Raw genomic sequence first — 20,776 nt, forward strand, 5'->3', positions numbered from 1 at the left:
GTGACTGCAGTCAGAAAGGTCAATTAGGATTTTAGATTTTTTGAGTAGTGCTAAGATACTATTCCCCCGCCCCCCCCCCCTCCCGAGGATTGTGGACAAAGTACAGGCTCGTGTTGCCAGAAACCGAATGTGTAAACAGCGAGCAAAAGGAAAGTACGTGTTCCAACCAGTCACTTCTCTAACTACATTATTTAGAAGAAAAACTCAACGGATATGAGAGTCAGAGCACTCTGCCCTATTACATCTTTCCTTTGCTGTCTGTGGAGAACCGGCATTGAAACGCACGTTAAAGGGTGATGCTAACTAGGATACCTAATTATTTTTCGTATTTTTCGTCATGTTCATTCATGGCATGAACATTTTTTCAAATGGGCTCTTTCCTGTTTTCCTTCCCCCTTCTTCCTTTCCTGTTTCTTCTCTCTTTGCATGTGCCACATCCAATTGGCCATTTTTTTTCCTCACATGAATTTTGTTAACCATATCCTCTACTTTTCTGATCTTTCCAAATCTTGCCTTCAAGGTAAGATGACCTTATCCAGCCTCGGGAGAGTACAAACTTCAAGAAGTATCTTTCCTGCAGTACCGTTTGCCATTAGTTGCTCCTTGCAGTTTTTAATTAGAATAAAAACTGACCAGTGCATCAGTTTGGTATCACAGGTGAGGAAACTCCTGAGAATTAAACATCGCCATGCTGTACCCAGGAGTACAAAGGTGGCAAGCTCTGCTCTGGGCAGCTGAGAGACAAGAACGCGTCCCATAGGCAACCTTGCCTTTTTAGGCCTGACTTTTACTGACTTGAAAGGTGCTCTTGTTTGCGCACGTATTCCTTAATGGACAATGTGCTGTATTCGGTGGAGTATAAACCAGAGGAAAATGAGATCTAAATCCAAACCAGATTATATATAAAATATAGTAGGTCAGGTTGGAATGAGAAGCCAGCAGTCAGTGACACAGGTTTTCAAATCATATTTAAGGATTAGTCATCCAACAACAATGACGAAATTTTAAGGTATATTGAAAGCCACGCATAAAACGGAGTCTGATGCAGGTTCTGACAGCGTTTGCTCCTCAGACAGGCAATTGTATTAGCTTTTTCCTACGTGTATAGCTGAAAACAGCTTTTCTTGTTTAAGATCTGTTTATGTCTGTTCAGCATTGTGCTGCCTTTGCGAATAGAAAATTTTTTGCAATCATTCTTCATAGTCTACAAATATTTCTTGATTAGTTTTTTTTATTTGTGTCCCTCTCCTGTTTGTCAGTGCATTCAAAAATAAGCTTTTTGCCTCTTTTTGTCATGGATTAACAACTGCAGTTCAAGCCCTTACCTGTTTTGCTAAACCTCTGGCCTGAGAGAAATGAGCAACCAAAACGCGACCTGCAGTTCTTGGCTGTTGTAAAAGACTGCTGTGTTCATACTTCCCCATTTTACCTTTTCTGATAGGAGTTGCTGCAAGTTATTTAAAAACATTTTTACATCATGTTTTCTTGTGTGCACAAACATGTTTGTTTTTATTTTTTTTTTTACGTAGACATTTACTCACCCGTAAGTGCCTGTGTTGCAATTACTTAATTTCACATACATTAAGTAGGGTGGCGTCACGTTCCCATCAGCTTTCCTCAGCGTGCCTGTTGTGCAGCTTGGCCCACAGGGGGGGATGTAAAGTTGAACCCCAGAAGCACCCCGGTCTGGGGGTGCCTGCGTCAGCCACACTTCTAAAGTGTCCTGCGAGGCTGTTGTAAATAAATGGGTTTGAGATCAGGAAGGAGGATCAGAATGGAGACTCTTGTTCTAGCGCTGAATGGATTAAATATAGATCGGAGTAGTGGAATTGCTGTGTCAAGGTCATTTTTTTCTTAAGAAAATTGTTGGGATGTCTTTATTTTTACTTGTTGTGACACAGTTTTGTTTTAATTACGTCTTGCTCGTCAGATTAAAAATGAGAAGGGCTGCTCTAATTGCGAATACCTTTCTATTTCTTCAGCTGTTGTTGCTCTGTTCTTATAAAAAGGGCAATCTCATGGTAGGCTAACCAAAAGAGAGGAGTTTTGAATGTAACGATGGAAAGTTTCCGTGGCTTTTTCCCCTCTACAAATGGCTTTTTCCCTCTTTTTGAAAATGCGTCTTCAAACCTCTGCCGTGCTTTGAGATTGATTTCCCTGCCGTATGGGAAGGGCGAAGGGTTTGAAGCTGGTGTTGATTTTGCAGGAGGCAATGTTATTAAACGTGGTCTTTTTCTACCAGCACTAACATATGTGCTCTGCTTTGATTTTCTTCCAGATATGGACGTGTCGAAAGTGTCAAAATACTCCCTAAGAGGGGGTCGGAAGGCGGAGTGGCAGCGTTTGTGGATTTTGTGGACATCAAAAGTGCGCAGAAGGCACACAACTCTGTCAACAAAATGGGAGATAGAGACCTACGGACGGATTATAATGAACCAGGAACCATTCCCAGTGCTGCTCGGGGATTGGATGATACAGTTTCCATAGCATCTCGTAGTAGAGAGGTTTCTGGGTTCAGAGGAGGTGGTGGGGGGCCCACTTACGGCCCCCCACCATCGCTTCATGCACGGGAAGGACGTTATGAGCGGAGACTTGATGGGTAAGTTCCAAGGTTTCTCTAGGCAGGTATTTTGTATTTGATATGGTGAGAAACACAAACTCGTATCTAGGGCCCCCAGATGGATTTAAAATTTTGGGAATTATCTATGTTTCCTATTTTGGGTTGGAAACGGAAGTGATTTCTATCCCAGTGGCTGGTACCTTGTGGATCCATAGAGGATGTTTTCTGCAGCTGGTTGGATATCTACACTTGAAATAAGGTGGTTTTAAGATGGAAGATTTCCTTTGGCCAGCATCGATATTGGAGTTACTCTTTTCTAGAAGTAACGATTCCATTTCTTGGATAATATTAAGGCCTTGCTCGGATGTATCCCTGCTGCCAGATGGAGCTATCTTACTCTACAACATGTGGTGAAGTTCTCTGTGGAGTATCTTCGGAATACTAGAACCTAAAATTCTGTGAAAGCTTGATGCCTAGTTCTCAGTTCTCACTATACGCAGTTGGTATGTTAATTGGATTGTCACCACAAAATTTCTAGTAGACTTTAATGATGCAGCCCCTTGGATTCTACAGACAACACTTAGCCATGGAAATAACGCTTGGATGGAAGACCGAAGGCAGCTTGTGATGTTTCCATTTTGGATCTACATCATTTCCAAGTTACTGGGATTATTCTTTCTGATGGTATTGGCAAAAAGAGATGATGGACATTACTAAATTTTGGAAATTATAGTGTTTTTTCTAATGCTGGGATAAGAACTACTGCCTTGAATTTATTGGATGGTATACAGTCAAGACGCCAGTAGCCATGGGGAGTGGATTACTATCTAGTCTCTTAAAAAGCTCTTTGCTACTCCACATTAAACATACTTTAGTTTTAAGGACGTGGCGCTAATACCAGTTTGTGGATATGCCAGTGAGAAATGACTGGGCTGGATGGTTACAAAGGCGGCTAGAGGATGCCTGCTGGCCAGCAGCGATGAGTGCCCTCGTGCATTGGGTGATCTTCTACCAGCTGCTTGATTCAGACATAGGGCTGGAAATTAAAATAATGGATCTATTTAAGTGCCTACTGTCTCAAGAAAGAAGTCTGGGGGTTTCAGAGTTATGGTTTCAGTCTGGGACTACTTCCTTCCAGTGGAATTTTTTTTTTGTCTTGTCACTAAGATTTTTTTTTTTCTTGTTGGTTCATCTAAAATATCATTTGACACCCTTGCCCATTAAGAAGGTGGATTACCCCTGTAAGAGGGGCCAAAATTGGGGAAGTTATGTTCACAATTCTCTCCCTAGATTTAATTGGGAATATAGGTCGTGTTTCCACACTTGGAAAAGGTTGGTATGTCCTGCCCTGTGTATATTAGCCCCTCTCCTAACCCAAGTCAAACCCTCTCTTTCCACTAACTCCAGTAGTACTTAGTACTAATAGATAAATCAAAAAAGCACTGTAGCCATTAGATTTTCAGCTCTGCTAGCTCCTCTGTCTGTCTTCTGTGTCCTTTTCATGGATAAGGACTTTGTTCTTTTATGTCAGCTATATAGCAGTAACCCTCTAGAAAATACTGCTTTTTCTCTTACCTCATTAAATCAGCTTTCACTGATTAACACTTTGTAGGACGCTAAATGCAATCATTTATAAAATTGTTGATCTTGGTCCTTCAAAAGGGGGAAAAAAAAAAGACATGTTTCTGTGCCAGATCCTGAAATATCTTTCAAAATGCCATTGTTGCAAGCAAGAGATAATGAAAATAGAAAGGCAACAATGAATTTCAAGCAGATATACAAGTTAGTGACATTCTGTTGCATTGGTTTGGTAGTTTCTTATGTGTAATTTGAGAGAAAAAATGCAGGCAAAATATGAGCTAGCTCTGTAGAAAGCTTGAAAATGAGATATAATTTAACAACAGAGGATGAATCTATTTAGAGGATTAAGGATCTAGTGATTCATTGGAGAAAGAATGGAAGGAACTTCCTGAGATGCTAATCAAAAAAGATTCAAATCCCATTTTCAGTTTATAAAAGATACCTGAAATATTTCTGCCCTTTTAAATAGAAGACAGACCCGTGATGCAGGAGAGGAGGAGGAAGCACAAGGCAGAATTGGGTTATTAGGATTCAGGGGATTGAAGTGACTAATAATTGATTCTGAAGGAAGAATCCAAGAGAGAAGGCTGAAAAAAAAAGGTTGAAATGTCCTTCATAAGATGGATAATTACATTTTTAAATTAACTTTGGCTACCCTGACATATTTAGAATTTTGCAAGTATTTTTTAAACATTCAACGTAATAATTTTTGATGTTTCATTTTGCGGACGTAACTTAGACATACCGTCCTGGTACTTGTCTCAATTAGACTACTAAACTATTTGTAATGTTCTTTTAACTTTATCTGTCAGTTTTACTATCTCTTTATTTGAGAGATCACACTAACTTTCTGAGAACATAGAGCCTTTCTCAACTGACATACAAAATGTTGGAATTACTGAAACAAAACGGACCTTAGCTACATGAAAGTAGTGTGCTTGTGAAGATAGAAATTCTGTGAGCAGTCTCAACAGACAAAAACACCTACTGACAAATTTAATTTATACTCCTTGCCTAGGGTCTTAGTATCTTTTTGGGGCCTGCACCCTGGCAGTCTAAGTATTCTGACATAAGTAGTCAAGACGTTTCTTGAGGGTATGCAGCTTTGACGAGAATTGAGTATAGCAGTCTGATAAAAGCAAAATTCCCTCTAAGAGGATGAAATATTTTAGAACAGCAACAAGAAAACCCTGAATTTTCTGGGCCTTCTCTATGGGTTATGCTACCCCTTTTGAAAGCAGCTTCTTACCTCTGGGTCATGCTTTGCACGGAGGCTTTCATGGCTACAGCCCAATTTGCGACGCCATTTTTGCAGAAGGATAATTAGAAGAGCTCCAGTAATTACCAAATTCCAGAAAAATTTTTGAAGCTCTTAAGCAAAAATGGAGGGGGGGAAAAAAAGTTAATTATGATGTCCACAAACATGAAGTTTTCCTTGTTTACTGAATTTAAAAGAAAAAAAAACAAACATGACTTAAATGTGGATTCTGCACTGGAAAGCAGTATTTTTTTTCCTGTGCAGGCAAGATGCTGGTCATGAAAGCCTGATATTATGATTAAAACAAAATGATTGCTCAGCTTTATCGTATGTGACTATAACTTCGGAGTCAAGTAAAATGTTTTTAAGTTTGTCAGTGTTTGCTTGATAGGTTATTGCTGTTTAGTGGAGAAGCAGTCGCAACAATAAGTTCAGTGCTGACATGAATGTTTGCATGATTTGCTTTTAGTTGTGCTTGCCCCTTTCTGATGAGATATTTTTCCCCTTCCTAAATGCAGGGCTTCAGATAACAGGGAGCGTGCTTATGAACATAGTGCCTATGGACACCATGAGCGGGGGACGGGAGGATTTGATCGGACGAGACATTACGATCAGGATTACTATAGAGATCCTCGAGAGCGGACTTTACAACACGGGCTCTATTATACTTCTCGGAGTCGAAGTCCAAACCGTTTTGATGCTCATGACCCCCGTTACGAACCTAGGGCCCGGGAGCAGTTTACATTGCCCAGTGTGGTACACAGGGATATCTACAGGGATGATATTACACGGGAGGTACGAGGCAGAAGGCCAGAGAGGAATTACCAGCACAGCAGGAGTCGGTCGCCGCATTCATCCCAGTCCAGGACGCAGTCCCCGCAGAGGCTGGCCAGCCAGGCATCCAGACCCACCCGCTCCCCCAGCGGCAGCGGATCCAGGAGCAGATCTTCCAGCAGCGACTCCATCAGCAGCAGCAGCAGTACCAGCAGCGACAGGTAAGGTCACTGCGGGTTGTTGCCCCACCCAGAGTGACCATCCTGTGGGTTTTGTGGGTCGTTTTCCGAGGCACGGCGAGGAGTTGTGAGCCCAGGCTGTGAAAACAGAAGGTGTTCCGTGGCAAAACATTTTTCATTGATGTAGAAGTAAACCGGCGTGAAATGTAGAAAGACGAAGTTGGCACCAGACAGATCCGAGGGGAATGCTGTTGCCATCGTTAATTATTTTCCGTGGTGGATCTGCACAGCATCCATAAGGTGCTAGCTAGGCAAAGCGGGGATGTACGGACACCAGGCCTTGCTGCACCCCTGGCTGCTCCTGTGTGGTTGGAGAATGGGGTAAATACTCTATTTGCTTAAGTGAGGAAATAAGCAAATTTGAAGGTCCGACTACTTCCTACAGGACACATTTTAAAATAGTTTGGGAAATGATGAGTAGTATTTTCCAGTTTCCTCTCATTCCTTGTTGCCACTAAGGTTTAAAAGGTTGATGTGTTGCCTTTCCATTCTTTTCCCCCTGTTGCCTCACAGCAAAAATTGTAGACTTGGAAGAATTTAAAAAAAAACCCAAATCCAAGTATCCATTTCCTAGCGATACGCCCATGTCCTTGGTTCTGTAATAGCCGCAGTAGTTCTGTATTTGTGTGGCTTTATAAACTACATACAGGAAAAAAATAAGACTACTAGAGCTAATGACTGGATGTCTTTTAGTAATTTGAAAATTCATGTTGAGATGCCTTTCAGATATTTAGCTTTTTAAGAGTAAATTCACCCTCCAAGTGGAAACCAGGAAGCTACCATTGTACCTGTAGAAGTTTTATGCTCTGTTTGGTGAAGAGCTCTGCTCTTCAGAAGGGTTTCCAGAGTTGGAAACGTTTCCTTGGCGTACCAGTTGTTTCCCAAAACAGAAAATATTCATTAAGTAAATAAGTATATCGGTATAATAAATACTTAGTGTTCGATTATCACTGTGAATGGAATTTTACCACTGGTAACTCTCTAATCAAGGTAACCATTCTCATAAAATCTTACCTGCTTGAACATTGGACCTTCTGGAAGGGTGAGATGGGCTGACGCTGGGGAGAGTGTGCAGAAGTGGAGATGAGGAAGTGAGTGTCTCCTCTTCTGATTGTCCCACCCCCTGACATCTGAAGAACTGTGCAAAGATTTATTTACTTCTTCTTTTAATTATTGTTTTCTCCTCCTGGATTTAGAAATTCAGGTCCTGTCTTGGCTGGAGAGCAGGTGGAGAGAGAGGCACCTCTAGAATACTTGAGATGACTTTTAGGCTGCTTTGAAGGCTTGTTCGGTTATTTCTAACACCTCTCTCTCTCAGTGAGATCTTAACACTTAAAAGACAACCCTTTGTCAAAGACTTTCACACTTATTACAGCTTAAAAAAATTGGTGAGACTTCCAGAGATCTCAAAAAAAACCAACCCCAAACCCCTAGAGAAGATGAATTGAAAGGAGGCCTGATTACATTTAAGGTTTAAAAAAAAAATCCCAAGCAGGAAAAAAATATCTTCTGGTGCTTGTTTGCTTGTTGCAGAATGGATACAAGGGAGTCCAAGAAACTCGTAATATTTATAAAATGTCATTGCTGGGATGTCGAGACGGGATGAAATACTGCTCTGCATTTGAGAGGACTAAATACAATCCCACTGGAACAAAGTTTGAAGATTTAATCAGAAGATAAGCAGCGTCTGCTGTGCTTTAGCATTTCATTTTCTTGGCAATTTCTAGTTGTAGTAATGGAAAACTAGATGATACTCTGGGAGGAAGGGGAAATAAACATTTTTTTTATTATTAATACAGTAAATTCAAATTCAGTAGAGCAAGTAATAGAATCTGGTGGATAACATATTTCATTTTGAAGGATCGGAAAGGAGTTTTACATGTTTCTAAGCAATGAGTTAGATACTAATAAACATTTAACTAATAAACATCTTTACCATGTAAAGCAAAACCCCACCTGCCCTTGAAGTCTTTTAAAGCACAAGTGGACTTTTCTAATTTTTAACACACTTTGAATTTAGCAGTGTAAATATGTAAGCCCCTCATACCCTGTGGTGAGCGAAAGCTACCTCGCCCCCTTTTTACTGGTGAGGTGCTCCCCCTCGCTGGGCGATACATTCAGGTTTCACATACCCAGACCAGGCAGAAATTTATTTGCATCTCCATACCCTGTGTAATAAATTCTGGCTGTGTCATCCCTAGACTGGTTTACCAAATTCCCTACGTATTTTTAATTTCTAGAGTGGGATTTATCTGGAATAACTAAGGATGGTTGTTGTCTGGAGAAGAATTACTTTTTGCAATTTCTGTAGTATTTCTCAGGGGTTTTAGCAAACCGGAGATCCTCTTACGGCTTTATTGTAAGTGGAAATGGCTGATTTTGTGATGCTGTGAAATTATTAAGGTCTTTATGACACAATTCTTCTGAAATTGAACTTTGTCACTCAAGTCTCGTCGTGTCTGTCTCAGCTGACAGGGTGGAAAAGGCAAAACAAGTTGTGTTCACTTAGAGAGGTGGGTCTCTTACCCATGCTCCTGTGAGTGTTTGGGGACAAATGCTGGAGCCTGGGGACACTTGTGGGTGTTGAACACTTGTCAGAATTTTTGTGCATGGCACCGTCCTTCAGGTACTGTGAAAAACGAGCAGAAAGGTCGCGAAGGGGAAGTTTGGGCTTTGTTCCTTGTGGTTTTCAAAGAGCTGTGTGAAGTAAATACGACTTTCATTAAAGGGAGATGATTTTCCTGGACGATAATGTGAGGAAAGATGCTCTGTAGATTGTTTTTTTTTAAAAAAAAAAGAAAAAAGCCTTCATTTAAAAAAGGTTTGGAGTTTGTTGTATTGAATCTCAGCTGAGCTTCGCTTTAAATGTATATTCAAGGCCTTTACAGGGGATTTGTAATGGGAGCTGCAAAGGAGTAATGTAGAAGATGAGACCAAGAAGAACATGGTAAAAATAAACCATATTCTCTGAAGCAGGGCTTTATTTGGTGTGTTTTGAGGTGGGGAAGCTGGTGGATGTGTGTGCTTTCTGCGGGAGCTGCTTTCTCGGATGGCGTCACCTGGGTGGATTGGAGGAAGAGTTCAAAACACAAGTTTTGAAGTTGTCTTAATGTGAGATTTCTCATTCCCCACCCATGTTATGGAAAAGGATCGCTTGGTTTTGGTTTTTGTTTTGTTTTGTTTTGTTTTTTAAATCACCTTGAAAGAGTAAAAACCCTCAAAAATTATATTTTAATCTTCTGCAACCAGAAGCCTTAATTTCTCCATTTTGTTGATTCAAATGTGTGCCACAAATGATATATTAGCAAACATATTTTCTGTACTGTGTCATGGAAGAAGCTGAATATGCATGGAAGCTCTGTGGTCCCATAGGAAGCCAACCACATTCTGTTTGTGTCCTGCCCAACCTCCTGAAAAAATCCGCCCCCCCCCCCTTTTTTTTTTTGTTTTAGGCTGCTTGTCGAGGTGTTCTAATGCGCTAAAAAAAAATTTCTGTGCATTTTTATTCAGTTTTGTAATGTCAAATGGCTTTACACGTTTCTTACTGTTCCATGTGTTAGTGATTATTTTTAAAGCTTTGCTGCAGCGACGTATTGAACCACATGGCACTGAGCAGTGGGATGTTTCGCTCTTAAAAGCTGGGCACGTGGTGAAGTACCTTGTTGAGACGGGATTTAAACTTATTTACAGAATCCTGGCAGAAGTGTTTGATTTCCTGTAGGTGATGTCCAGAATGTCAAAGTGTGAACACCGCGTGTGTGCGTGTGTGTAAGTTTACAGATAAGTGACCTGAGATTTCCCTTTGCTGCCGCCTTCAATTTATTTTTTAAGAGTGCTTATTCGGTTGTCTGATGTTGAGGATGCTGGAGGATTTACTCGTTAGATGAATAATTCCTATAGCTTGGAATGTAAAATAGATCTTGCTCTGGAATTAAAAAAGCAACTTCAGCTTAGACGCAAAGTGACTTCATTTTCACGATGATTTAGGAGAGCATAGTCATTCCTTGTAGTGTGGAATTAAAGTGATGGGAAGAAGTTGCACATATAGACGTCTGAAAATGGATTTTTTTCAATAATTGTGATAGCTGTACTTAAAGTTCTAAACACAAGTGGGCAAGGCTTTCATAAAGTCATTAGAGATTGTTTTTTAATTTTACATTTCTCTGTGATGAAATTCTTTCTGGAGCAATGAGTTACAGTTGGAAAGGAATACATACGTGTTATTTTATGTGTCTTAATATTGAAATAAACTGATGAAAAATACTGCCAAGAGAATTTTAATCATGGGAAAAACAGGCTCCCTGAAACCTCCCATGGAGGCTCCAGTGTGTTTTATTTTGTCGGGGACTTTCTTAGCCTGTTTAAACAGCTGAAGTGAAAGTAGAAAAAAGTGAATTTAGTTTCATTACATAATGCAGACCTTTCCCTACCATTGTCTTCATCTCCTCTTTCCCGCTTAGTTTGTCTGCCAGCAAGTGATGAATCACTGACATGGAATGGGATTTAGGGTTTTGAGTGGGTTGAGAGATGTATCTGGTGGGGACAGCTGAAAAATCAGGAAGAATTAGGTTAAACGTAGCTGTTCAGTCTTTATTTAAGAATCTGTGAGATGGCCTTTGCTGATGTTAAATAATTCCACATAAATTTTGCGCTGTAGAGATCACCTGAGTATTTTTAATCTCTTCTGGTAGGACAACAGGGTTGAGCACGCTCCTATTTGTGTGGGAAAAAGAATTAGGCTAAGATTTTTAAAAAATTTAAAAATTACAAAATTGAATAGAGTAGGAAGCCTCCTTTTCAATTACCACAAAGGCAGCAGTAAATCCTGTAAGAGTCAGGTGAAACACCTAATCTTTACCTTTTGTTCACATAAAGCCATGTGCTGCTTTGATGTTCTCTCTGTACAGGGAAATGTGAATTAGGGAAAGGAAAATTAAAAAATCCAACTCAGATATTCTCAGGTTTTTGTTACCAACTGTCGAGCATTTTCACTTTGTTCTTTCTTGTGTTTCTGTTCATGTCAGCCTGCACTGCTTCTCATCTAAATATAACCTAGACCATCCTCTTAAACCTTTTTTTTTTTTTTTTACCTTTGGGAGTGTATCAAGTTTCTTGAGATTGAGCGCACAGGCAGAAAATTTTCAGATAGCTTTGAAGAGAGAAAAAGAGCTATTTTTGTGCTGAAGAGATTAACATACAGAAAGCAAACCTTTGCACCCTCCCTTCTCAAAAACGGCCGAAAAAGACTACCTGTGCATGCACGCACACGCATGTTTACACATAAATAGATCCTCCTGCGGAAAAAAAAAAATGTAATACATCGCCCGGGATCTAAGATCTCCTCGCAGCTGGCGAGCAAATGGTGTCTCCGTCCCCTTGGGACGGGAACCAGCGACAGCCCATCAGTCACCTCAGCCCAGAGGGAGGGAGGCGAAGCCGTGCTCTCCCGGCCGAGCCCCGCCGCCGCCGAGCTGCTGACAGAGCGGCTGGGGGAGGGCGCCAACTCGCATTACCTCATCTGTATACTCTAGAGTAATCTATTAAAAATGTGCGTTGCATAATAGATTTTTATCTCGCTCTGAAAATCCGCCGCTTTAAGTCGCCTCATAGCCTCTGGTGGCGGCGGGAGCCCGTCCCGCCGCTGTAATGGCGGCACGGTCGGAGCTGGGAGGGGGGGGTCGGGAGAGAGAAAGCGGCCGGGGGCGCGGAGCCGCCTCACCCGGGTGTTTTGAAGCGAAGGGCGGGTGGTTTCCTCGCCGCGGTGCCTTTGTGAGGGGGGGCGCGCAGCCCCGGGCCGGCGGCTGCCTCAGCGACCGGGGGGGGCCGGGTTGTTTGTGTCTGAGAACCGGTCTGAACCGGCGGGAGCCGGCCGGGCCCGCCGCCGCGCCGCCCTCAGGGCGGGGCCGGCCGCGCCGCCCCTCAGCCACCCTGGAAACCCGGCGGTTAAAAATACCTCAGCTTTCTACAAAAACCTTTTTTTTTTTTTTCTTTTTTTTTTTAAATGAAAAACCCCAACCCCTGACGCTGGAGCGGCTTTCGCTCTTGCGTGAAGATTTTTTCTCACACAGCGCAGGAAAGCGCCGCGGTTATGCAGTGAAACAGCAGCGCCTGTGTAAGAGCGAGGTCTGAGGAAGGTAACTGGGCTTTCCATCTCAACCTTTGAGTTTTAGGTCAGTTTTTATTTTTGAAGCCTTCCTTCAGCGTCCGACGCTCTGCCCACTCTAGAAATTAGCAGCTGTTTCCCTACCGGAGGAATGAGCCCCCAAAATCCCCCAAAAGGGGCGATTTTGCAGCCTGCCTCCATGTCTTAACACCACCACTGCTAGCCCCTCTAGAAGAACCCACACCCCATCTTTCATATGACTATACAGTAAAATCCTTTAAAACATTATCGTCCAGTTAAGTGGCTTTTTATTTTATACGTAGTTTTCTTTGCATGAGCTGTCTAAAAAGGAGTGGACATTTTGCTGCAATTAATACCCCCCCCAACCCCCGTAGTACTCCCAATAATAGTTGGTAATTGCTGGCTCTAAATGACAAAGCAATTAAGCCTCTTCCTAAATTTGCAGAAGTAGGTGTTTATCTCAATCTGGTCTGTCAGTCTTTGTTTCTGTAGCAGGGCCCAGAAGCTTAACTGCTGCTGCTGCTTTTTCAAAGTGCATTTGATTTCTTTGCCTCTACAGGCAGAGAAAGATTTATTTTTCCAAATTAATTTCAGGTTGGGAGTCTTAAAAATGCATTGTGTTGGGGATGGATGTGAAGGGAAGGGGTCCTACAAAAATGTATCTATTTTATTACGGTGATAACTATTTAGATAATCTCAAACGACTTTAACATTTTGCATTCTGTTAAAGAGATTATTATTTTTTTTTTAATACTGTAAAGGCTTCTTGCAATTAGATCAGAGTCTTTGTTACCAAATACGAGGATTTCTGGCAGCTAAATCCAGACCCTCGTGTGAACTTGCCTTATCCTCTGCCGGGGGAGGACGACCTGCTGTGTTTTAAAAATAACATTTCTAAGTCACCTGTGGACAGCTGCAGGTCTGCAGGAGTGGGAGCCAGTATCTGGTGTGAGGTTGGCAATTTCAGGTCTACCTAACCTCCTTTTTTAGGATTGGTGGGAAAACCCAAGCCGTATGGAAGGCATTGTTCCCACCAGCATTGGGGGAGAGGTTGTCCTCCTGAGTTCTGCGTTGGGCTGTTCGTTAAGCTCGTGGGAGATGCTGAGAATTGATTTTCTTCCTGCCCGCATGCTGCAGCCCGAGGAAGGTCTGGTGCTGTTGGTGGATTGGGTTTGACTTTGGGGTTGTGCGTATTAACAAAATGGTCACTTCTAATTGCGCTTTTAAGGCTTTGATTTCCTTCCAAGTATTTTGCTTAATCATCTTGAGTAGGCTGAGGGAAGGAAAGAATTAGCTGAGGTCAGGGAAGTTGAAGCTGCCCGTGTTAGTTCTCAGAAGCCAGGCTTAGTCTGAGGGATCCTGAAGGCAGGAAGAAATCTGCCGCCTGTTCTCTTCCTGCTGTATGCCAAAAGAGCGAGAGGAAATCAAACCCTGAAAAAAACAAACAAAACAGGGAAACCATGTAGTGTGATAGGCTGTGTTGGGTGTGATAGGCTGTGTTGGGTGTGATAGGCTGTGTTGGGTGCCTCCCTCTGCGTGAATGGTCCAGATTCCCCTTTCTTTGGGAGAAATACAACTCGGGTGTGAATCATCGCTAAAATAGATGAGAGGGATCATAGCCTAGAAGTGCCTGCTTGTCTCCACTGACGATGGAGGGAGTCTAGACAGCTCGGATGGAGACACATACATTACAGGCACCAAAAGGTGGGGGAGAGGATTCCCATAATAAAGACCTTTGGAATAATGGGCAGTTTAATAATTTCTAATGAATATTCACGTAGAGGGATGAATAGCAAAAGAGGAAGGCTGTATTGAGCGCTTCCTGAAAAATACCAGTCATTAAGATGATCAAATGAAAAATCCGGCTGCCGCCTGTGTTCAGTCATACGTGTTTCCTTTAAAGCGTAGACAGAGCGTCCCTTCACTGCTTAAAGGTCGGACTTGCAAATACAGCATTTTGGGTTTTTTTCACAAAGAGGATGTTTCTGGCTCTGCCAGAGGCGTGGATGCGAGCACTGTAAGATCTTTGGGAGGAGAACCTTCCCCTTAACACCTAAGGGCTGGGAGAACAGCTCTCTTCGAGGTGTATTTGTGAGACCTGGGCATTAACCTTAAAAACAACTTTAAGCAGAACATGCTGTGCTTAAACTAAGGTCACAGGGGTGTGAATTAATGGTAAAGAAACCTTATTTGGGAGGAAAAAAAAAGGAATATTGTCCCTCAATCTTTGCCCATGAATTAACTGTGTAACTGATGCGCTTAGGTTTGCCCTTAACGTCCACGCATCAAGTGTAGTCCGTCTGTGACGTCGCAAGTGCCAAAACCACTAAGATGGCATCAAGGTTTTAAGCGTGAAAGGTTCTTAGTGGGCGATTAGATATCCCTCTCCAGATTGTTACGGTCAGCTGGTAATGCTGCTCAGAGAAGAGGATGCAGCACAAGTGGAAAACCACAGACTCGGAGAGAAGTGCGGGCTTCAAGGTTGTGTAGAGGAGAAACAATTTGTATGTGCCAGGATGTAGTCCTAGTTTTTAAAAATCTTTAAGGGAAGCAAAAGCTGAGTTTCCAAAAGGAGGAAGAGGGAGATGTGCACTGTGTAGATGCTATATTAATAAAACCCATGAAAACCTTGCATTATCGTTTATTAAGTGCCTAATACAAGAACAAAAATAGCCCTTTTAGTGTGTGTGGCATTAGGAAACAAGACTTCTCTGTGAATCCCTCCTTCTTGCAAGAGTCCTGTAACAAAGGTAGGGGACATATTCTTTAATTTCCCGATGCTTGCTGGGTTTCAGAAAGAAACTTCCCAGTGCCTTCCAGCCACGAGTCCTCCCTCTCTCCTGTTTGGAGAAGTGAAACCTGGAGCCTTTCAAATATTTCTCTTTGAAAAATGTCTGGGGTTCAGTGTGCAGTTGCTTTATTTAGCTCAAAGTGATGATTTTGGCTAGAAGACACTTAGAAACCTGGGATGGCAGCAAAAGTACCTTCTGGAGAATCCTTTCTATGAGAGGAAAGTGGTTTTCAGGGCCGTCTCCTCATTTCTTCCAGAGTTGCCTTATATTTTCCACAGATGCCTGGAAATCTTCATTGTTTTTATACCCTGGGAAAAATATGAATGCCTCATCGAACACTTTAGAAAGGGGAATAATTAAGGCACCTCTCCAGCAGATCCTGGCAATAAAGGCATTCACATGTTTTATTATCTTCCATCCATTTGAGAGTAGAAAGCTTTTCTAGTGCGATAACGTGTGAAAGAAAGGCACTGTTCTCCTCCTGAAAGTGAATTCCCAAGAGTGACCAGCACTGGGTCCCCACGGACAAATTGTGCCAGGCTGGGCTGATTGAGAGATGCAAAGTGCCCTGCTTATTCCGGCTGCTACAGGTTTGACCTCCTTGTATCATCTGACACCTTGTTTGGTAAGAGGTTGCTGCAAGATCTCAAACCCTCAAATTATGTAAGATTTACACAGTTGCTTTGAAGTTAGTCCCTCCCTTCAGTGTTTGTTTACTGCCTGGTATGTCCTCTTGTCTGGATTGTGAAGGATGAATAGTCACAGGAAGGAAGCTATCGGGTTAGTACAAATTTTCTATTCCTCTTAGCTTTCTAAATGCGTGTGGAGCTGTGTTTATCCCTGTTTCAGAGTCCGGGAATACGCTGAAGATGTCCTGCGCTGGTCGGGGCTTTGCTGGGTAAATGCTGGTGTGTAAGTTTTCTGTTTGTTTGTTTTGAGGTGGAGGGAAGTAAGGAATGGCTTGTTGTGTTTCTCCAACAAATAGATGCTATCTAACAATTATGTCAGAAGTAGTTCATGTTGGTTTGGCTTTTTAGTGTGCAATTTCCCTGTAACTTTCAGAAATCACGTGTGAAAAAAGGAAGATGCTTAATTAATTGTGTGTGGCTTGCAGACTGTGCCTTGCTGTGCTGCTATGGTTTGGAGGTTTTAAAGTCTGCTCTCCATCAGCACTAAATCCCATAAGGGAAGCACACAGGTGGGGCATGTGGGCTTTGCGGGTGGGAATTCCTCGGAGGACTTTTCTTCTGTCCCGTAATCTCCAGTGTACCAGCGAAATTGCCTCATGCTGCTCCTCCTTTCCCAGCCCTACTGACTATATGCTGCCACTGCCATGTGGTATAGAGGCCAGGGATGTAAAGGTGGTTGATCTGGGGAGTTGTGAGGACGTAAGGCATTTTTCATTTTCCCCTACTTTTGCATTTTCCCCACAAATATCTAAGTCCTCAACTTGCTTTACGATCCCTGGTTAGTGTGATGGAACTGTCCCAGGCTTTTGGGAAGGGGAGTCCCTGGACTTCTGACCATGTGGAGGTTTAATCACTAAATCATAACAAACACTGCTGAATTAAATTATAATAGGATGCTTTTTCAGAAGTTACTCTTAAGAGACAAACACACGGACCTCTCTCTCATATAATTGGTTTTGTTTTTTTCATTTCTAAGGCTGGCGTTACTCTATATAGTTGCTTGACAAATGTAAAGACACGCTTTCCCCACCAACGTGATATACATTCACTAGGCTATAGCGCTTTACCTGTTTCCTACAAAGATTGCCCTTTTTTTTATTTTCGTGACTTAAATGTTTTCTACCCATGTGAAATTTCACAGAAAGTTCTACTTCTAGTTGTATTTTTATTTGCATGTGGGCAGAAAATGAAGTAATTCCCAAATATAGCCCTAGCCAAGAGATCCATCTGTTCTCTGAATTTTTAAATGGCAAATTAATCCTTAGCATACAACTCATCAAATGTCTTCTATTTTATAATGTATGCTGCCTGAGATCACAGAAATGACATTTTTTTTCCCAGGCCTTCCATTTCAAGTAGTCCTTTACGTGAGAATAACAGCTACCGTTCCGGTTGGACAGCGTGCTTGTGTGCATCTTCCAGTTGCTGTAGTTGGTCTAAAAAAGGGTGTTTAAAAAAAAAGCCTCCAAAATTATTCTTCCCTTCATCCCTTTGGCGTTTCTTTAAAAGGCTGTAGAAGATAGAAAGTCTGTTTGAAAACCAGCCTTAATAAACGTACTCCTTTCTGATGGAGAGCTAGGGTTGCTTTGTCCGTTTTCTTTTAGATTTTGGTCTTTGGACAATGGTGCCCATTTTTAGAAGTACTAAACTTCCACAGCGTTATCTGCCATAAATGGAATTTCTATATTAAGCTTCACATGTTCCCAATATTACTTAAGAGGCATTGTTTATCAGCTGTGTATCTTGGCATGCCTTCCATTGCAACTCCCATCCGAAGAACAATTCTAGTTGTTTGTAAGAGAGGATGCACCATTTCAAAACCGCTCCGAATCAGGAATTTCAACAAATGGCATTTTGTGTAACGCTAAAACAGTGCCTTGAAGAGGGAGGCGATGATCTCACCCGACTTTTGGCAGGGCAGAGCACCAGGTTAGGGGCTTGCTGCCCGCGCAGGCAGGGAGAGCGGCCCCGGGGAATAGAAGGTAAGGAGCGGCCGAGGGTGGAGTTGATGAGGCGTGTGTGGGGCCAGATGGCAGACAAATGAGAGCTGTCAGGGATGTAGGGCATAAAAATAGTGCCAGGTTTGGGGTTTTTTTGAGGCAAGGTGTGATGCTTTTCTAAAACACAAAGAATTAATTCTGCAGGTCTGTTTGCCATGATCTGCCAGCAGCTTTGTGTTAAAAAAACATTTATACCTCTGCAAGACTGAAATAACCTGGAGGCGAATCAGAGCTGATGTTTTTTTGTTTTTAGCATATGTATGAAAAAGGCTTTTCTTCTGAAAAATGTCCAGTTCTCAACACGATGCCAGTATAGTTAAGGCCGAATGCTTTTAAAATTGTATTAAGAAGTGTTTATTCCCAGGAAATAATTTGACAGTGCTTTTAAGGCAAAAGAAGTTGCTTTTTACTCCTCAAGTAAACATGTAGTAGCATACTTGGATGCAGTGGTGGTTGCATTTTAAATGGCGTTTCACTCTCCTGGCTTACGGGCAGTACTTGGAGTAGGACTGTGTTTTTTTTAAAGATGCTTAGTAGGTCCGTTCATGAAAGCAGTGCAGTTGTTGTTTAGGAAACTGCCTTTAAATGTTGCTTTCTTGGTATTTTGAAAAGATTTGACCTCCCGCAAGCCAGGAGATCAAGTTCCTCAGCCTGCTCCCTCGGTGATTCATTGAATGACCTTGGGCAAAGCCCTTGGCCTCTTCTTACCTTATTTTTCCATCTGCAATGCAGGGATGTTAAGACATACCTACCTCCCATGAGTCTTGAACTAAAATTTTTTTTTGTTTTGTTTTTTGTTTGTTTGTTTGTTTTTTAAATATTTCATATGCTTTGAGGTGACACTTGCAAAATATTAATTTAGATCATCTGCAGATAGCTGGCAAAAGCTGTTTACTTCAACAGCTACACTACTTTTGGCCAAAGGGTTGAAAGCAGTTTTTCTTCTAGACCGAACAAGCCGTTCCTCCGTCGTAGCGGTGAACTCTGCCCCGCTGTTTTCTTCTCAAAGCTGCTGTGATCGCAGGCTTATCGGTGCCGGCAGCATTGAGCGGCAGCTCTTCTGCAGGCAAGTCCCGGCGGCGCTTGAAATAATTTGGCTGAGGCCCGGCGCGGTCGGAGGAGGTGGGAGTTTGGGGTGGCTGCAGTGGGACTGCTCACAGGGGCTGGTTCTTGACCCAAGGCTTCCCTTGATTAAAGTAATGTTAAAAAATAGAGTCTCTTTGGGCTTACACATTCTCACACCCACCCTCTTTCTTCCCTCTTTGCATCGGTGGAAGTTTAATTGTGGGAAAGCTATGCCAAAGAGCTGGCTTTGTACTTCACCCTCAAGGCCTCGATGACTTTAATCTTTCCCAGCACCGAGCTCCGTCACTGTGGCTGTTTGCTGAGAAAACATTTCCTCCGGCTTCCCGGAGTTTCCTTCTTGAGCGTGAGCGGTCCCACCGTTCCCTGGGAGCATCCCTGTTTCAAAAAGACAGTGGCTGGGGAGGCAGGCAACTCCAGCCGCTCCCAAGTTCAACACCAAACCCATCAACTCTACGACCGAGTCAACAGCCAGCGTGGGGAGCAGAGGGCTTGGATAGTGTCTTCCCAGCAGAGTAAGCTGTTGTGGCTGCTGAGTCGGCTGTTTGCTACATAGATAGGCTGAGGTGTTTGTAACCAAGACATTTTGTTTTTTCCAGGTCAGTGTTTTTTATTCTTGGCTGTACGAAGTTCAAGCCTGAGGACGGAGGGACGTAGGTCGAGGAGCGAGGTGGTAACACTGACTGTGGGTTGGGCACAGTCTCCATCAGCCAGACAGGGATTAATATACATATTTTTAGCCATTGTAGTGGATTATTTAGCTGCAGGAAAGAATTAAAAGGAACCCACGGTTGTCTTGAAACTGTCCGAGCATGTGGCTCCAAGGGAAAGGTGGCTCTGGAGGTGGGAGTAGTTCTCCATCCTTCTGAGCAACATCTTCATCTTTTCCGTGATTCATTTCAGCCTGCTGTTTCTCATCAAAGTTCAGGTGTCAGGCATCATGATAAAATGAGTAAAGTAAATACATTAATATGGCCTGTCACAGAAATGAAAATGTGATGTTAATAAGCCAGTCACTTGACATGGGTTAAATACATAGTAAATATTATCTGGAGACTGTGTCTTAAAAAACTTACCAGTCAAAGACTGAAAAAAATATTGCAAACAGCCTGTGTTATTTGGCCAGCTGAAAGACAGCGAGTTGTCATGGTTGTGTTGCTTTCCCATGGCCTTTAAACATAATTTCATTTCATTTCTTTTGATTTAGGATTCCATCCTAGCAGGAGATTTCTTAAGTCCCCTTTCTGGGCGTGGTAAGACAGAAAAAGTTAAGGGAAAGACGATGTCCTAATTCCACTTGTCTGCAATATTGAATGGTCTTTTTTTTTTTCCCCACTTGGTAGATTGTTTTATCATAGCTGTGTGTTGTTAAATACTTCTGAGGCTGCGTGTGTGACATGTACAAACCAAAGTTCCTTGAGTGGCAAGTTCTCAGCGGCTTGAAAGAGTGCCAGGATGCAGTCGCATCCCAGCGTGCTTTGCACCACGAGCTCTGAAGGTGCTGGAGGCCAGGGTGATGGGCCCAGGGTCATTACACCAAGAGGATACTAGGTGTAACTCTCTGCTCCCCAGCTTGCTTTCTCCACCCTTTCACGCTGAGCAGCCAGAGTCTGCTTGTGTACTTACTTAAAATGTAAAGCTTTGTGATGAGATGGAAGAGCAGGGCCCAAGCTCTC

General features: G+C 42.5%; 1 protein-coding gene across 6 annotated transcripts in view; it reads left to right on the forward strand.

Annotated features, from left to right (window-relative positions):
• Nucleotides 1-20,776, forward strand: part of SPEN (spen family transcriptional repressor) — a 67,834-nt gene that overhangs the window by 17,066 nt on the left and 29,992 nt on the right. For 2 of the 6 annotated variants that reach the window (XM_072883858.1, XM_072883859.1), the window contains exons 2-3: nt 2,279-2,599; nt 5,918-6,394. In XM_072883858.1, coding sequence (XP_072739959.1) covers nt 2,279-2,599; nt 5,918-6,394 — 798 coding nt within the window. Of the gene's footprint in view, nt 1-2,278; nt 2,600-3,396; nt 3,893-5,917; nt 6,395-20,776 lie in introns of those variants that run through there. The other 4 variants (XM_072883856.1, XM_072883857.1, XM_072883860.1 and 1 more) reach the window with 2 other exon arrangements.

The sequence above is a fragment of the Ciconia boyciana genome, chromosome 19 (genome assembly GCF_034638445.1).
Source record: "Ciconia boyciana chromosome 19, ASM3463844v1, whole genome shotgun sequence".
Classification (NCBI taxonomy): Eukaryota; Metazoa; Chordata; class Aves; order Ciconiiformes; family Ciconiidae; genus Ciconia; species Ciconia boyciana.